This window comes from Thermothielavioides terrestris, chromosome 1, assembly GCF_000226115.1.
Source record: "Thermothielavioides terrestris NRRL 8126 chromosome 1, complete sequence".
In the NCBI taxonomy this organism is placed as follows: Eukaryota; Fungi; Ascomycota; class Sordariomycetes; order Sordariales; family Chaetomiaceae; genus Thermothielavioides; species Thermothielavioides terrestris.
In genome coordinates, this window is record NC_016457.1 from 3,650,939 (window position 1) to 3,667,081 (window position 16,143).

The 16,143-nt window shown below is 50.9% G+C and overlaps 3 protein-coding genes across 3 annotated transcripts; 2 read left to right on the forward strand and 1 right to left on the reverse strand.

The window, feature by feature from the left end:
• Positions 1-7,774: 7,774 nt before the first annotated feature.
• On the forward strand, positions 7,775-9,344 carry THITE_2074062 (uncharacterized protein). Its single transcript, XM_003649409.1, has 3 exons — positions 7,775-8,111; positions 8,196-8,467; positions 8,561-9,344. Exons 1-3 carry the CDS (start codon positions 7,851-7,853, stop codon positions 8,733-8,735), a joined length of 708 nt encoding a protein of 235 aa, XP_003649457.1. The 5' UTR covers positions 7,775-7,850; the 3' UTR covers positions 8,736-9,344.
• A 126-nt stretch (positions 9,345-9,470) lies between these two features.
• On the reverse strand, positions 9,471-11,287 carry THITE_2108018 (uncharacterized protein). Its single transcript, XM_003649410.1, has 5 exons — positions 10,904-11,287; positions 10,738-10,766; positions 10,528-10,654; positions 10,378-10,466; positions 9,471-10,299 (listed from the first exon to the last, which is right to left on the reverse strand). The coding sequence occupies exons 1-5, from the start codon at positions 11,071-11,073 to the stop codon at positions 9,710-9,712; spliced, it is 1,005 nt and encodes a 334-aa protein (XP_003649458.1). The 5' UTR covers positions 11,074-11,287; the 3' UTR covers positions 9,471-9,709.
• Positions 11,288-11,554: 267 nt separating this feature from the next.
• Positions 11,555-13,747, forward strand: THITE_2108019 (histone acetyltransferase ELP3-like protein). The gene is made up of 2 exons (XM_003649411.1): positions 11,555-11,980; positions 12,048-13,747. Exons 1-2 carry the CDS (start codon positions 11,683-11,685, stop codon positions 13,472-13,474), a joined length of 1,725 nt encoding a protein of 574 aa, XP_003649459.1. The 5' UTR covers positions 11,555-11,682; the 3' UTR covers positions 13,475-13,747.
• The last annotated feature ends 2,396 nt before the right edge of the window (positions 13,748-16,143 follow it).

Genomic DNA, 16,143 nt, shown 5'->3' on the forward strand with positions numbered 1-16,143 from the left:
GAGGCGGTTGATCGCAGTTATACTATACACCAGAGAACCGCCATAGGTTATTGCGCACAAGGCAGAGGTTAGCCTCGTATAGGCATACCGATATAAGCGGCTGTTCGACCTTACTAATAACCCTTTTCCAAAGCCAAAGACGTCGTAGAACGCCTATATACTATAGCCCTAGGCTATAGAGGTTCGTATCTTATCAATATACTATTGTTAATGCTCCCTAGTAGTTAGCTAACTTACTATAACTTCTAGGAACTCCTCGACCACCTTGTAAGCAAGTCCGACCTTTACCTCAACGAGATATAAACCTTCTTTTTTAAAGAATACTATATATTCGTAGCTATTAATACGATATCCCGCTATCTATATACAGTCGATTAGAAGAAGAAAATAGCTATATAAAGAGGTATATAGTAGAACTATATCCTCTAGGTAGATTATATCCGCAAAGTGGCGATGTTTACCACTAAGATATTTATATTCTACGACGAATTAGGCCTAGATCAAAGAGATAGTGTTCGTTGTATTGGCTAGGCGCTACTAGGCGTTACTCCTATCGTCAACAACGTCGTTAAGCGAGGTAAACGCTATTATATCCTCCCTACTATTATAGTTGATAATGTTCTTAATCTATTAGTCTAGTAGGGTTATAGCAATTAAGAAGGCTTCGTTGTATAGCTCAAAGACTACGTTCTATCTAAGATAAGGCTATTCCTAGACTGCTATAGTATTCTTATTATAGATAATATATCGTAGTATCGGATCTATACCGTTAAACAACTCTGCTAAGAGGCTAGCGTTCTACTATAGTATTTACCGCTATATTCGTCTAATTTGAACCTAATCGAGGCAACGTTCTATAATACAAAGGCTTATATCCGCTACAACTATTAGAAGGCGCTTCTATAGGACTATTTAGAGGAGGACTTTAAGGAGTTCCTTTGTAGTGCCTATACTATTGTTAGTAATAACCTCTTAGCAGTATATAGGTACTTTAAAAAGGCGATAATACTGTTCTAAAAGGAGGACAAAGTAGTGGATTATATAGCATTGTACTCAAAGCAGTTCTATAAGTTCTAGAGCACTAGAACCGTTAGTTGAACACTATATCTTATAGATAGATTCCTAGTTATAGTTCGCTATCATTATCATCTATATATAAAGCCGTTGTCGAGCTATCTTCCACCTCTTATATTATATTTTCCTAGCATTCTAGCGCTATATTATCTAAATCCAGTGGCCTAAACCTAGGTACATAATAGATTAAGGAGTTAAGGAGAGAATTATACAGCAGATTAGTCAACGAGTCGGTGATTGAAGAAGCTAGTATATAATTAAATAGACGTTAGCTATATAATTATAATATCGTAGGAAGAATATACTATCCTGCTCTATACTCTATACAACGTGTTTAGCGTGCTATACAACCTGCTTTGTATATTCTATAGCCTATTTAGCGTACTATACAATATATTCAGTGCCCTATATAGCGTATTAGGTCTAGCGAATTAGGTTCCTGTCAAAGTTGGCTAGCTCTACTTCTTCCTTTAGAAAGCCTTTTATAGCGCTATAGAACATAGCGACAAGGTACTATAGGAAGCCGTTGTTAGAAAACTATATATCTAGAAGCTAACGAATATTACAAACCCTTCTACCCTCAATATACAGAGACCTACTAACTTAGTAGAGAGCCGTTATTACGTCCTTCTAACCTAATAGGCTATATTAGCGAACAAAGGTCTTAATAAAGTCATTGACTATATTAGAGGGATCCTTTCCTTCTAGCTTAGATAGTGGCGACGAAGAACGTAGTAGTAGGATAATCTCCTATAGGTTTACAATGCTAGCAATAGATAGAGGCTTTCCTAGGCCAACGGCGCCTATATTCGAATAAGGGGCTAGGAATCCTATTGGCTAGGGTAGCTTAGGTACGTCGTTCCTTGCTACGTTCAGAGGTGCTATAGGATATAGCTAATATAGAGGATAGTACAGTGGTATACCGTAGAACTATAGCGGCGGGTAAGGCAATGCTATTATCTTATTTAGATCGTTCGAGTTGTTGCTATTAACATTGTTAATGAACTAGATTCCTCCGCCTAGTAGTCGCTTAGTTATAACCTCGCTATTAGAGCCTATCTAAACGCCTTGATCAGCCTTATTCTTCGTAAAACCGATCTATTTCTTAACCAGGGCACCCAGGGCACTATCAACAGTAGCCTTCTAACGTTCGATCTATATAGCCTACTCCAACATCTCTCGAACAGTGATAGGATAGTAGGTACTATCGCCATTCATCTAGTAACAGAACTAGAACCGGATATCTATATCTTTACAGTAGTTCTAATAGGCTATACCTAAGTTATAGCGCTATTTATCTACTAGGAGATAGAAATACACCTTATTTAGCTCCTAAGCGTTATAATCTTCTACCTTTTACAACATTGTATTTATAAACATTTTACGCTTAGCTACCGATCTCTAGCCCTCGCTAGTGGGCGTAGCTAGCTCGGCTAGCTATACAGATTAACTAGTGTTAGCCAGCACTATAGCGGTGCAATCGAACAGTCGGCGAGTAGGCGTTAGCGTAGGAGGTAAAGGCATAGAAGCAGCTAGGGATACTATTCGAAGTATATCAATTAGCTTAAATTTATACTTAATACTAATAGAATAGTCCTTCGTAAGTTGGCTTAATAGCGCCTTCATCAGTTCGTCGGTGCTACTAATATATATTAGGCGTATCTACAAAGAACGTGCCCTCTTCGAATTCAACTAGACTATCAAGTTGGCTCTTACACTTATATAGGCAACTACACTTATAGAAGTAGCTATATACTTAAGATCTAATACAATACTACTTCGTTAAACATTGCTAACTACTTCGTTGTATAAGCTAGATATAATATCCTCGATCTTTGTACCTAAACTATTGCCAATAGCCAAATCGTCAACCTTGTTACCCTATTCAGTATATTCTACCTAAACTTTATAGCAATAGGTCCACTCCTATAGAAGCGGTAGCGGTATTCAAAGGCTTCAGTAGAACGTATTTAAGAAAAATATAGTAGTATAGGTAATATTGACGATAATCGTACTTAGTAGAGTAGACTATTCTACCAATATATTGTTAGCTCAACAACGAGGGGAACACGATATACAAGCTAGTAGTATAGCATCTAGTATAGGCGATTAAGAGCGGTCTTAGGTTCAGGCCTACAATTATACTAATAGCAGCGAGGCATCTAGCGTAAACGATCGAAGGTGGTCTTAGGTTTAGGCCTATAATTATACTAATAGCGGCGAGGCATCTAGCGATTAAGAAGACTAGTGCAATAGACGTAACACGTTAAACCGTTACAATAGCTACAGTAGCAAGGATAATAGCTCGTTATATATATAGATATTAATATCCTCCTCTTATAAGCAGCCTTACAAAGCATCTACTGTATCAAAACCTTCCTCTAAATCAAGTATTTCAATTAGTTTAAAGGGCAGCGATCAGGACCATTGCAACTAGCGATCTAAATGCCCCTAGGATATAGAACGTAATTTCAAATGTACCTAGGGCTTTAAGCAAGATATAGGCTTCAACTATAAGTATAAGCGAATAGCGGATCTACTACTATTATATAGCTTCGATACATTATAAGCTTAGCAACGCTAGATCGGTTCTATAGCAGTAGCAGCTTTAGCGGTACAATATAAGATGACCCTAATCCGCTTATTACCAGTAGGCGTTGCATTGGCCAGGGCTTTAGCGGCATAGCGTAAGACAACCCTGATCCGCTTATTGCTAGTAGGCGTTGCATTGGCTAGGGCTTCGGCGATATAGCGTAAGACGACCCTGATCCGCTTATTGCTAGTAGACGTTGTATTAGCTAGGGCTTTAGCAACATAGCGCAAGACGATCTTAATCCGACTAACGGCGCTAGCGGCAGGCTTAGGGGGGTCGGGAGGTTCGGGAGGTTCGGGAGCTAGGCAGGCACTATAGCGAGATGGCTTAGGCGCCTCGCTCCGTTGCAAGGGTACACAACTATACTTCGAAGGCGCTATCGAGAACCGTACTAGAGCACGAAGAGGGTAGGATCGAAGGATTATACGCAGTAGATCGCCCAGGCGCCTAAGGATAGAGTTGGGAGGTCGCTAGGCAGGCTAGGCAACGCTAGGAGGTATAGAGGGCGCAACACTATAGAATTCTACGCGGTACCTTCGAATAAGGCATCATCTACAGCTTCAAGAAGGCCAGAAGATGGCGATAAGCCATCAAAGTATACTGAACGCCTAAGAATAAGTCGGTAGCTAGGAAGCAGGGGTTCAGGGGTAAGTATTCGGCATTGCGCCCAGTATTCGATTGATCGCTAGCTAACTAAGCTAGAATAAACCGCAGAGCCATCAACAAGTACGCAAAAACACCAGAAAATGGCTATTTGGGCCGTTTTTTGCAGTATCTACAGCTTCAAATTCGATGGCGATGGTTGCCCACTGTTGCCCACTGTTGGCTACTGTTGTTCAAATTAGGGTGTGTTGCAGGCACTTGGACCCACTTTCGCCTGGTGTTTGGAAGCGACAACACTACCCGAGGGCCAAAGGAAAAGTGGGGATTTTCGCAGCCCTCTCTCCTTCCAGGAGAGAGGGGCACAAAATTGCCGGACACCTACCCAAAAACCGGACACCTCCCCACCCAATTTTGTATACGAACGCGTCCTAACGCAAGGGATCACAACCACGTCAACCCTATTAATTGAAGCTATTGCCGCCAGCCAACCTGCAAGTGGTGATGTTTTTATAGTGTTTTGACATACCATGCCCCGATTTTCGAACTACTACCTGCCCAAACCGCCCAGTATGCACGCCGCCCGCTAGCTCAACAATGCCCTCGCACAGTACTATGCCAACTACCTTCGAAGCAAGGTATACGGCTATACGATGCCCTCTCTTCGTATTACGGCCAAGCGGTTCAGCTATAGTAAATCGTAGGTCGCTATATATCTTTAGGCTCTTCGTGATACTGGCTTACCGGCATTGAACCGACGCTATATCGCTAGGCGGCTATATACGCTTACCGACGCTAAAGACAGCGCCCTCGATATATATATATAGTAGCTATCTACCTTAGGATCCTTGCTAGCCTAGGATCTTATCGAGAACGCTATAAATCGTCTATAGGTACGTTGTATTCCTCTTATAGGCCTAGTCAGCTACGCTTAGTAGGCTCGATAGCGGTTCGATTATCCTATATACTTCTCGACAAGTAGGAAACCAATAGAGGCTATACAACTATCTACTTAGTAATAGATCGATATACTAAATAAGTTCTTTGACCGCTATAAAGATGCTATTAAGAGATATAATATTATAGTAGCCAGTTGTTAGAACGTCGACAAGATAGGCTATTGCTTAGCGATGTTGAATAGGAGGTTCTAAATCTTAGCTATTAAGACGAACAAGAATAGGAAGGTAAAGGGCTATTCCTTAGTATCAAGGGTCTTGCTATCTGCTTACTATACTATTTTCTTAGCTAGAGCTCCCTGACCTCTATAATAGGGAGTCGATGACCCTGATCGGCTATACTAATGCCGTTGGCAACACTATACTTATATACAACATCTTCAAGCAGTGGCTAAACGAGAACTAGAACGTTGATAGCCTTAATAACGATATACGCTTCAACATCTTAGATATAGCGTTCAGTAACTACGCTATTATAGCTGACTAGGTCTAGTACTTTAATAAACACTCCTTCTAGTACTATCCTATAGTTTAGGTATACGAGCTTACGTTCGAAGAGTGGTTTGGCTATAGTATATATAACTTCTAGAGCCTAGACGATGTAGTCGAATCCAAGTAGAATAATATATACCCTGAGGATTGTATCTACCGTCTATTAATAATAGATAGCTTCTTAGGGCACTATACATTGGATATCTACAAATACTGCCTTATATATAATATTATTATCGTCTTCCTACTACCGCATTTATTATATAAGACGTAGCCGATAGATATAGGTATATTCCAATATATCAAAAAGGTATATCAAAAGCACCTTCGCTAGATAGTTCGCTAGAGCGAGCTTATCTTTATATATATATAGTTCGTTAAGAACCTTTAGGTTAGTTGCCTAGAGCTAGGAAGAAGATATATCGCTAGTTCTAATATATAACTAAGCGATTATAAATATAGGCTTTACTCCTAGTAGGATTATCACTAGGTTCTCGAAGTTAGGGATTTAGCCTCTAAACTATACTATTTATATTAGTTAGCTCGAAGATACCGACCTCTAGGCCAACACTATAGTATATCCTTCGTTGCTTCTAAAGCAAGATCGCTAGTAATTAGCTACCTAGGGCGTTGACCGGCTCTAAAACAAATACAACGATATATTTAGCTCCCTAACGCGCTAGTTTATTAAAGATATTGCTACTACGATATACGAAGGTCAATTTGTATAAGAGCACCTTATTATATTTATAGCCGACAAGAAATAACGGCTAGCATCGTACACCTCAAAGCGAGCTAAGGGTCATTTGGTCTAGCTATCTAGCGCTATTATCACTAGTGTGTCTATCGAAGATATCTACTATATATAAGCTACTTATAATCAGAGATATACAAAGGCTATTACTAAGTAATCTTGCAAGGCAGTGAAGGACATTGTACACACTAGAGAAAAGGAGCTTAAGAAGGAATAGATAAAGTAGAAAAGGATACTAAGCAACAAGGTCATAGGCAATGGCCGCCTATAGATAGCAACCTTCGAAGAATTCCTTAAGAAGACTGGCTAGATCAACGACTATATACCCTTTGATCTAAACGACCGTTCTATCTTCAATAAATAGTATAGCGAGGATCCTTCGAAGCCTATATTCTTTATCGATATAGGCAAAGAAGTCGATACCTATAGGCTAGAGCGACTACTACGCGATTTCCTAGTGCTAGAGCTATAGCCAATATAAAGTTCTATCTATATAGGCGATAAGTAGGAGCCATTTACTAATAACAACCTCTCCTAGTTACAATCTAATAGCGATAATGCCAACGATAATACCAACGATAACGTCGACGATAACGTCGACAATAACACTAATGATAATAACGAATCGCCTCTGCTATAGAAAAGCACTTACAACGGCGTAGGCATTTGCGAACCGGCCTTTAACAGGATTAATAAGCTTATTACAAAGTGGTAGGCATATAAGGCGAGGAAGTAGGCATCGCAAGATGCTATAGCCTAGGAGGATTATACTACGGTGTAGTCTACAGCGTAGTATACAGCGTAGGAAGCTCAATACCAAAAATCCACGGCCAAGGAGGATTGTGATGGCTCGTCGCGTATATAGATACGCCTAGATGGCAACAGTAAGCCAGTATCTATAGGTTCAGCCGCCTTGTAGTAAGTAGGTGGCAGTCGGGGGGGGGCGTAGTCGGGGCGCGTAGTTAGGGTACGCAAGCTAGCCTTGTATTATATAATTATATTTCAATTTGATCTAGATCGAATTTTATTGCGTTTTTAAGCTTTTTGAGCTATTCTTCGCATTTGTAAGGTGGTCGAATTGATGTAGTTGTAAATTGCAGTCCCTTGCGCCAGGACGCGTTCGTATATAAAATTAGGTGGGGAGGTGTCCGGTTTTTGGGTAGGTGTCCGGCAATTTTGTGCCCCTCTCTCCTGGAAGGAGAGAGGGCTGCGAAAATCCCCACTTTTCCTTTGGCCCTCGGGTAGTTAGTGTACCTGGTTCCCGACAGCGGTCTTCCCCCACCTCCCCAGTCGCGTTGTGCCCGGCCTGAACCGCCGCTTCAACCCACCCACATTACCACGACGATCTGCGCCTGGCTCCGGGACATCACCGATCTCCACCATGAGTACTACTCGCGAGCGACGGCTCGCGAAAGAGCTTGCCGACATCCACAGCGATAAAGACAATTCTGGTGTCTTTGCACAGCCAGTCGACCCCGCCAACCTGACGCACCTCAAGGGAACCTTTCCGGGGCCGCCCGACACCCCGTACGCCGGAGGCACGTACCAGATCGACATCGTCATCCCCGACACGTACCCGTTCAAGTCGCCCGTGATGAAGTTCGACACCAAAATTTGGCACCCGAATGTCAGCAGTGTGACGGTAGGTTGGACGGACTGAGAGCAACCCCAGCAAAAGGCGGCGGCGGGACTGATTTGAGTTCCCAACTCTTGGTTTATCATACAGGGTGCTATATGCCTCGACACGCTCGGCTCCGGGTGGTCACCGGTAGCCACGATCAAGACGGCGCTGATCTCGCTCCGCATGCTCCTCGAGTCGCCCAATCCGCGGGACCCGCAGGACGCCGAGGTGGCCAAGATGATGCTGGAGAACCCGGACGCGTTCGCGCGGAAGGCGCACGAGTGGGCCGTCAAGTACGCCAACGCGCCGCGGAACGACGCCCTCAGACACAACTACGAGCCGGCACCGGCACCAGCGCCGCGGAATGACCCGTCAAGGTACGCATATCCGGAGAGCACACGAGACACAAGTGGTCGGACATCCGACTGCCGGGACAACAGTAGCTGACAGGTGAACCACCCCAATGGCAGGTATCAAGGTTACAACAAGGACCTCGTGGACCGATTCGTCAACATGGGCTTCGATGTCGACGCCGTGGTCGAGGCCTTCAACTACGTCGGTATTGACCGCAACGGGGGTGAGGACTACGAGCTCGAGGAGGCGTACATGGGCGATATCACGGCGCGGCTTCTCGGCGAGCAGTAGTCGTACAAACCGGGCCTCCCGGTGCGAGACAGCTGTGCCGCGTGATCTCGGCCATCAAGAACGAACGGAGTCCTCTTCAGTGGAAACGTATGGCACAGGAGTGGAAACAAGAGTGCGGGGCAAAGCTCAGATGCCCGTGGGCAGCGCAGGGGAGTGGGCTTGAGAAATCGCATGAGACACAGAGACACACAGTATCATGTCCCGTATAGCATCAGGAACGGAGTTTACGGATGGTGGTTGGGTGGCAGGGTCCAGGCGAACATCCGGGTTTGTGCATTTTCTATTTCCCTTAGCCTTTCGAGTTTTTTTTTTCAGACCAGACCGGAATGAAACAGTGCAAACAGTGCAAGCGTGGGTTCATGGTCTGAGCAAACAGCATTGGGATATCTCTGCTGTTCTTCAGCATCTCTTGAGTTGTCTTTGGTGGACCTCATTGGCACGGCTGCGGCAAAGAGAGGACAGCCAGGTTTCTGCTCCCAAAGGTTCAGATAGATTGGTCTCCGGGAGCCGACTGAGATCGGGACAAACGAGAAGCAGTCCATCAAGGCCAACGGTCGCAGATGGCCCGCCACCCTGAGCATGGCTGCAACCCGCTCCCCCTTCCCCCCCACCCCACTCAAGCCGGGCTCGCAACGAAGTGAACTAGAGCAAGATCCAAGATCCCACAAGCGGACAGCTGGGGGTCTACAGCGTGACCAGCTACGTAGGAGAACCAGAAGCTCATGATGCAGCAACAGATTATGCCAGACCACCTGATCCCCTTAGTCTATAATTTCCGCAACGATGCCTCAGACCTCTCCGCTCCCTGAACGGCTGGCTTGCCCTACTCTCACAACTTCTACCTCCTGGAAATTCTACTCGGTTTGCTTCAGAAAATGCTCCCGCGGTAACAAATGGAAAGGAAAGTGAGCCCTGAAAAAATTGTACATGATCAGCGCCCCGGCAGCAGGGAGCCAACTGCAGCACCGGCCCGCTCAAAGCAGATCCCGCCTGACGAACTCGTCGCGCAGGGCCTTACCCAGGCCGGCGGGGGAGCGCTCGACGATGACGCCGGCGGCCTCGAGGGCCTTGATCTTGGAGTCGGCGCCGCCCTTGCCGCCCGAGACGATGGCGCCGGCGTGGCCCATGCGGCGGCCGGGGGGCGCGGAGATGCCGGCGATGAAGGAGACGACGGGCTTGCCGCCGTTGACGGTGTTGTGCTCGCGCAGGAACTCGGCGGCGTCCTCCTCGGCGGAGCCGCCGATCTCGCCGATCATGATGATGCCGTCCGTCTCCTCGTCCTCGAGGAAGACCTTGAGGCAGTCGATGAAGTTGGTGCCGCTGAACGGGTCGCCGCCGATGCCCACGACGAGCGACTGGCCCAGGCCGGCGTTGGTCGTCTGGTTCACGGCCTCGTAGGTGAGCGTGCCGGACCGGCTGACGATGCCGATGCGGCCGCGCTTATGGATGAAGCCGGGCATGATGCCGATCTTGCACTGGCCCGGGGCGATGATGCCCGGGCAGTTGGGGCCCACCAGGCGGGTCTTGCTCTGCGACTTGAGCATCGAGGTAATCCGGACCATGTCTGCCACATCGCGGTGTCAACAAGCTGTCCCATGAGTGTGTTTGTGTCGGCTAGAGTTAAGCACCCGCGCGCACTAACCATGCTGGGGGATACCCTCGGTGATGCACACGACGAGGGGCACTTCGGCGGCGATGGCTTCCTCGATACCTGCCGCGGCGAGTGGGGGCCTGTTGATAGCGGCTTGTTAGCGCGGGCTGTCTCGGGCTGGCCGCGTCGGGATATGCGTACGGCACGAAGATGGCAGTCGCATTCGCGCCCGTCTCCTTCACGGCCTCGCTAACGGTGGCGAAGACGGGGAGGCCGAGATGCGTTTGGCCGGCCTTCTTTGGGTTTGTGCCGCCAACAACCTTGGTGCCTGGAGAAATCGCGCGTGTATCAGATCCCGTGCTCATTTGACCGCATCCATTTAATCGTCGGCCGCAGGGATGGCACGCATACCATAGTCAATTGCCTGTTGCGCATGGAATCTGAGCGAGCGGTGTTCGTCAGTCTCGGATTCCCAATGCGAGTGCCGAGTGTGAACCGCATCCCAAATCGCAAGCGGCGAAAAGCCGCGCTCTTAGCGCTCGGATCGGACGGGCGGCCAGTGACTTGATTGACTTACGTTCCCTGCTTGCCGGTGAAGCCCTGGAAGAGCACCTTGGTGTCCCCGTTGATGCGGAGGTTCTGGATCGTGGCGGCATACGGCGAGGAGCTCACAGAGCTATAGCTCCTCCGCGCGAACCGTTTCAGGAGGGCGCTGGCAGGCCGCGTTTGCCTCGAGAAGGCCTGCATCGTGCTGTGTGAAAGCGCCTAGAAGGGAACGATCCGAGGGCGGGAGTGGGAGCGCGAAGAAGCAGACGCCGGGTCGGACGGCAGACGCAGGATGGCAATGGCGAGTAGAGCAGCTTGTTCAACGGGTTCAATCGGATGCACTGGCCTTCGTCATGTCTCCAGCCGCGAAAGGTCCCTTGGTCCAAAATTGTCGCTAGCGTCTTTTGCATCCGCCAACAACCGACCAACGGGACAGCCTCTCGGGCCAGCTAGGATCGGCCAGCCGCCATTGGCCAGAAGGCTAGCGTTCGGCAATTGCGGCAGCGAGTTTTTCCGGCCCGTAACAAGCGGCCAAGGGAGCTCAGAGTGACAGAGACACTGTGTTGTTTCCCCACACCCGTTTCAGATCCAGCCCAGGGAAGTGGAAGCTGCGGTGGGGCTGGATGGACACACGGCAGCCGTGAGCGTTCACCTTTGCTTTTGCCCCGCCGCTATCTCAGATCTTGAACCGCCACATCGCGAAACGGCTGCAGTGGCCAGAGGGCGGAGAACGCAGGGCTTCGGCAACCGATCCGGATCGCACTCAGCAATCGGATGCATGGGAATTCACGGCTCGCATAACCCCCGACAATGGCTACGGCAACGGTAACGACGGCGACGACGACCCGCAAGAAGGACGCCAGCCTCCCGCCCGAGAACGAGCGCTTCCTGCGATGCTGCGCGGACATCGCCAGCGCTCTGATCGAGGACCATGAGGCGTCCAAGGACCCCAGCCGTCCGCGAAAGGACATCAATCTCAACACGCTGCGCTCCAAGTTCGCCAAGAAGCACAAGATCAACAATGTGCCACCTTTGACCGCTATCATTGCCGCGGTGCCAGAACACTACAAGAAGTACATTCTGCCGAGGCTAATAGCCAAGCCAATTCGTAGGTCCCACTCGTTCTCCTGGACGTATTTTGCCAATCACTTGTTTTCAGGCTGACCCTTTACTAGGTACTTCGTCTGGCATCGCTGTGGTGGCGGTGATGTGCAAGCCGCACCGATGTCCTCACATCGCTTACACCGGCAACATTTGCGTCTACTGCCCCGGCGGCCCGGACAGCGACTTCGAGTACAGCACGCAATCCTACACAGGCTACGAACCAACATCCATGCGAGCCATCCGGGCGCGCTATGACCCCTTCGAACAGGCCCGCGGGCGGGTCGACCAGCTCAAGGCCCTGGGCCACTCGGTGGACAAGGTCGAGTACATCATCATGGGCGGCACCTTCATGTCGCTGCCGGAATCCTACCGGGACGAGTTCATCGCGCAGCTGCACAACGCGCTGAGCGGGTACGGGACGCTGAATGTGGACGAGGCCGTCCGGGCCGGCGAGCAGAGCAGCATCAAGTGCGTGGGCATCACGATCGAGACGCGGCCCGACTACTGCCTCCAGCCGCACCTCTCGAGCATGCTGCGGTACGGGTGCACGCGCCTCGAGATCGGCGTCCAATCGCTGTATGAGGACGTGGCGCGCGACACCAACCGCGGGCACACCGTCGCGGCCGTGGCCGAGACCTTCTGCCTCGCCAAGGACGCCGGCTTCAAGGTGGTCAGCCACATGATGCCGGACCTGCCCAACGTCGGCATGGAGCGCGACCTGGACCAGTTCCGCGAGTACTTCGAGAACCCGGCCTTCCGGACCGACGGGCTCAAGATCTACCCGACGCTCGTGATCCGCGGGACGGGCCTGTACGAGCTCTGGCGCACGGGCCGCTACCAGAACTACACGCCCAACGGGCTGATCGACCTGGTCGCGCGCATCCTGGCGCTCGTGCCGCCGTGGACGCGCATCTACCGCGTGCAGCGCGACATCCCGATGCCGCTGGTGACGTCGGGCGTCGAGAACGGCAACCTGCGGGAGCTGGCGCTGGCGCGCATGAAGGACTTCGGCACGACCTGCCGCGACGTGCGCACGCGCGAGGTCGGCGTCAACGAGGTCAAGCACCGCATCCGCCCGTCCCAGATCGAGCTCGTCCGCCGCGACTACGCGGCCAACGGCGGCTGGGAGACCTTCCTGGCCTACGAGGACCCCAAGCAGGATATCCTGGTCGCCCTGCTGCGCCTGCGCAAGTGCACGCAGAAGTACACCTTCCGCGAGGAGCTCGTCGGCCAGCCCACCAGCCTCGTGCGCGAGCTGCACGTCTACGGCATGGCCGTGCCCGTGCACGCGCGCGACCCGCGCAAGTTCCAGCACCAGGGGTTCGGCACCCTGCTGATGGAGGAGGCCGAGCGCATCGCCCGCGAGGAGCACGGCAGCGACAAGATCAGCGTCATCTCGGGCGTCGGCGTGCGCAGCTACTACGCCAAGCTGGGCTACTGGCTCGACGGGCCGTACATGAGCAAGTGGCTGGACGGGCGGCCGGGGCCGGAAGAGTAAACGGGGAGCGGCAAAGGGTTTGGGAGATTGCGGGGGTTGTGGTTGATTGGTGAGGGGCTCAAATGCGATTCTCTGGTGGGCATATATAGGTATTCTTGGCGCTGGCTGGATGGTCTAGGGTGACACGACATGCATAGCTCCGGAGGCGTTAGCGGTGACGGTGACACAGGTGCAATCTACGATTACTGGTTAGGGAGCTAGATAAAAACATCTTGGGTTGCTGTTGCAGATATAGACAACAATCTGGCTCGACGCCTGTCATTCCGAGTCTTGTGCCAACTCAATCCCTCGTTGCCAACATAGGGAGCAGTATCGCTTGCTGTCTCGATCGAGACCGCATGCTAAGGCATGAACCAATCGCGGCGACGGCTTCATTTGTCCGACCGGTGTGCCCGGAGTCGGGTTTGAGTGTCACTCTGACATCCCCTGCTGGCGACTTTCGAGTCCTGTGCCTCCCATTAGCGACGTCCAAGACAACGCAAGGTTTCGATGCGTCATCGCTCCAACAGTCCGATACTGGGAAGCCACCCGACCCAGGTGTGTGTGGGCTAAGCGGCGCACTCAACGTCCCCAACGGAGTCTATGTATCGGTCTTTGCCAACAAAGGGCCGCGAAGTATTAGTGACGACCTGGCAGCGTGTGTTGCTCTCGCTTGAATCATGTCAGCTGTATGTGACCTGGAGGGAACAGGTCCGGTGTGGGACATATTATGTTTGTCGCGTAGGGCGCAGGACGCCTCGACGGGTGCGGCGGCGGCGGCGGCGGGTTCCCGTCTTTGTTCCTTTCTGTGGTCGGTCGGAACATGTGGATAGACGTCCCAGGCTGACGACGAACGGTGCCTGAAATTAGCGACGACGAGAGCTTGAGCGCGGGATTGTCTCGCACGAGGTGTCTTCGCTTTGCGTTCTGGAGGGAGGGATTCGGCGTCTGGTGAACTACCTGATCCCCGGATGGATAGAGAGGGAGGGGAGCGCGAGGCTCGGACTCTGTGGCTGTTGAAGACCTATGCCGCTGTCAACGCTGGAACCTTTAGGTTCGGCTGCGATTTGCTTTCGACGTTGTTGTGGCTTTCTCGGTTCGCGACGTGATGGCCGCGGCGGTTGGGGAAGGGGTTAAAGCAGAGGGAGGGAGACAGAGGGAGGGAGGCAGAGGGAGGCAGCTGGCGTGCCCTGCACCGGATGTCTTGTGTCTGATTCCTGGGCAGCTTCCTCGTTAGTTCTCTCCCCTTTTAGGCCAGCAGCGGAAGGCGTGGTCAAGTACTCGGGTGTGAGAAGATGTTTATTATTAAGGAGGGACAAGGGGAGTCAAGCACGTTGTTTGTTTGTTTGTTTGTGGTTTTGGTGTTTGATTTGCCACCCACGTACATATCGGCCTTGGAAACAACAAAGAAGGGGGGGAAGGGCGTCGTCGAGTAACTGGGTGTCGGGGAGTCGCTGGCTCCGTAAGGAGAGGAGTGGCTGGCCGTGCCATGCGGTCATGGCAGGACGTCACAAGCTCGGAGGTTCTAGTCGTCGCGTTCGAGGAGTCGGGTCAGATCACAGGGTCGTCGTTCCTTTTCGAAGTGGGCTTTGGATCAAGTGAAAGTGTCAACTCAGCTGCCCAGGTCGCCCTGAAAGAAAACCAAAGAAAAAGCCCAGGGATGGGCACTGCACGAGCCGGGAGCAGCAGCTGCCGAGGCCAGAGGTGGTGACACAAAGCCAGGGCGCAAATTACACACTCGGATCTGTCCGTTCGGTGTGTGCCTTGCCCATTTTTCCGCCGGCTGGAGAGTACATGCATGTACAGCAAGGCTGACCGCCCACATCTTGGACGGACGCGCTGGAGAGCCTGAAGGAGGCGGCCGCATTTTGATGGACCACACCGCCACCAAACGGCGCTTCGCTTCACATCCGGGTTTGCTCTCCTGTGTCCCAAGATGAATCATTCTGCACCAACCAATTTTTTTTTCTTTCTCTGTTTCTTTTTTTTCTTCCAGTTGCCAATTTTACATGTTGGTTGCAGAGCTTGATTGGTCGCGCTACTGCCATTAGCTTGTCTAGAGTTTGTCATTTGAGCGTTCGAGCGACCCAGATGGGTGAGGAGTGGCGTTTCCCGGGCCGTTACCGCCCGTGGGATTCCCCCTTGGGCACGACTGCACCTGGAGCTACGCCGCCATGTACTTCCATACACAGCTGACTGACGTGGACTCTGCACGCCTATCCATTTTGGTAAGATACGCAGTTCAGCCTTTCTGTCGGCGGGCCCTCAGGATCCTCCTGGCCTCCGAGGTGGTGACGGGCATATCACGGACGTTCGTTCCGCGTTGGCACGCAACATTTTCTGGACGCAAGCTGACAGGACTGGTCTGCGAGGGAGGCCACAGAGGTTAACGTGTCCTGATTCAGCCGAGAAACAGCGACCCGGCCAGGCCGAGCGCGTCTTCGACTGCCCCCCTCCCCTTGCTCCAACGCATCCTGACACACACGGGCTGCAGCCTCCAGGGGGGGAACAAAGAACAAAAGGGCTCTCGCATTCCCGAAACGGTGGGATGGTCGCATCTGAACGCAGCTCTCACATGCCTTACGCATGTACAGTACATACATACACCGAAAGCGGCAAGAGACCTGGAGGGAAAGAAACGGCGCAGCCGAGGCCTGAGGGGTCTGGCCCGTAACAGCCACGCCCGCCGT

What these genes read in the sequence shown, in the direction of transcription:
- THITE_2074062 (XM_003649409.1), top strand. Translation starts at nt 7,851, where the DNA reads ATGAGTACTACTCGCGAGCGACGGCTCGCGAAAGAGCTTGCCGACATC. An exon ending in CGAATGTCAGCAGTGTGACG is followed by an intron (nt 8,112 to 8,195) that starts GTAGGTTGGACG and finishes TTTATCATACAG; the next exon opens with GGTGCTATATGCCTCGACAC. An exon ending in CCGCGGAATGACCCGTCAAG is followed by an intron (nt 8,468 to 8,560) that starts GTACGCATATCC and finishes CCCCAATGGCAG; the next exon opens with GTATCAAGGTTACAACAAGG.
- THITE_2108018 (XM_003649410.1), bottom strand. Translation starts at nt 11,073, where the DNA reads ATGCAGGCCTTCTCGAGGCAAACGCGGCCTGCCAGCGCCCTCCTGAAA. An exon ending in GCAACAGGCAATTGACTATG is followed by an intron (nt 10,655 to 10,737) that starts GTATGCGTGCCA and finishes CGATTTCTCCAG; the next exon opens with GCACCAAGGTTGTTGGCGGC. An exon ending in GCGACTGCCATCTTCGTGCC is followed by an intron (nt 10,467 to 10,527) that starts GTACGCATATCC and finishes CGCTATCAACAG; the next exon opens with GCCCCCACTCGCCGCGGCAG.
- THITE_2108019 (XM_003649411.1), top strand. Translation starts at nt 11,683, where the DNA reads ATGGCTACGGCAACGGTAACGACGGCGACGACGACCCGCAAGAAGGAC. An exon ending in GCTAATAGCCAAGCCAATTC is followed by an intron (nt 11,981 to 12,047) that starts GTAGGTCCCACT and finishes ACCCTTTACTAG; the next exon opens with GTACTTCGTCTGGCATCGCT.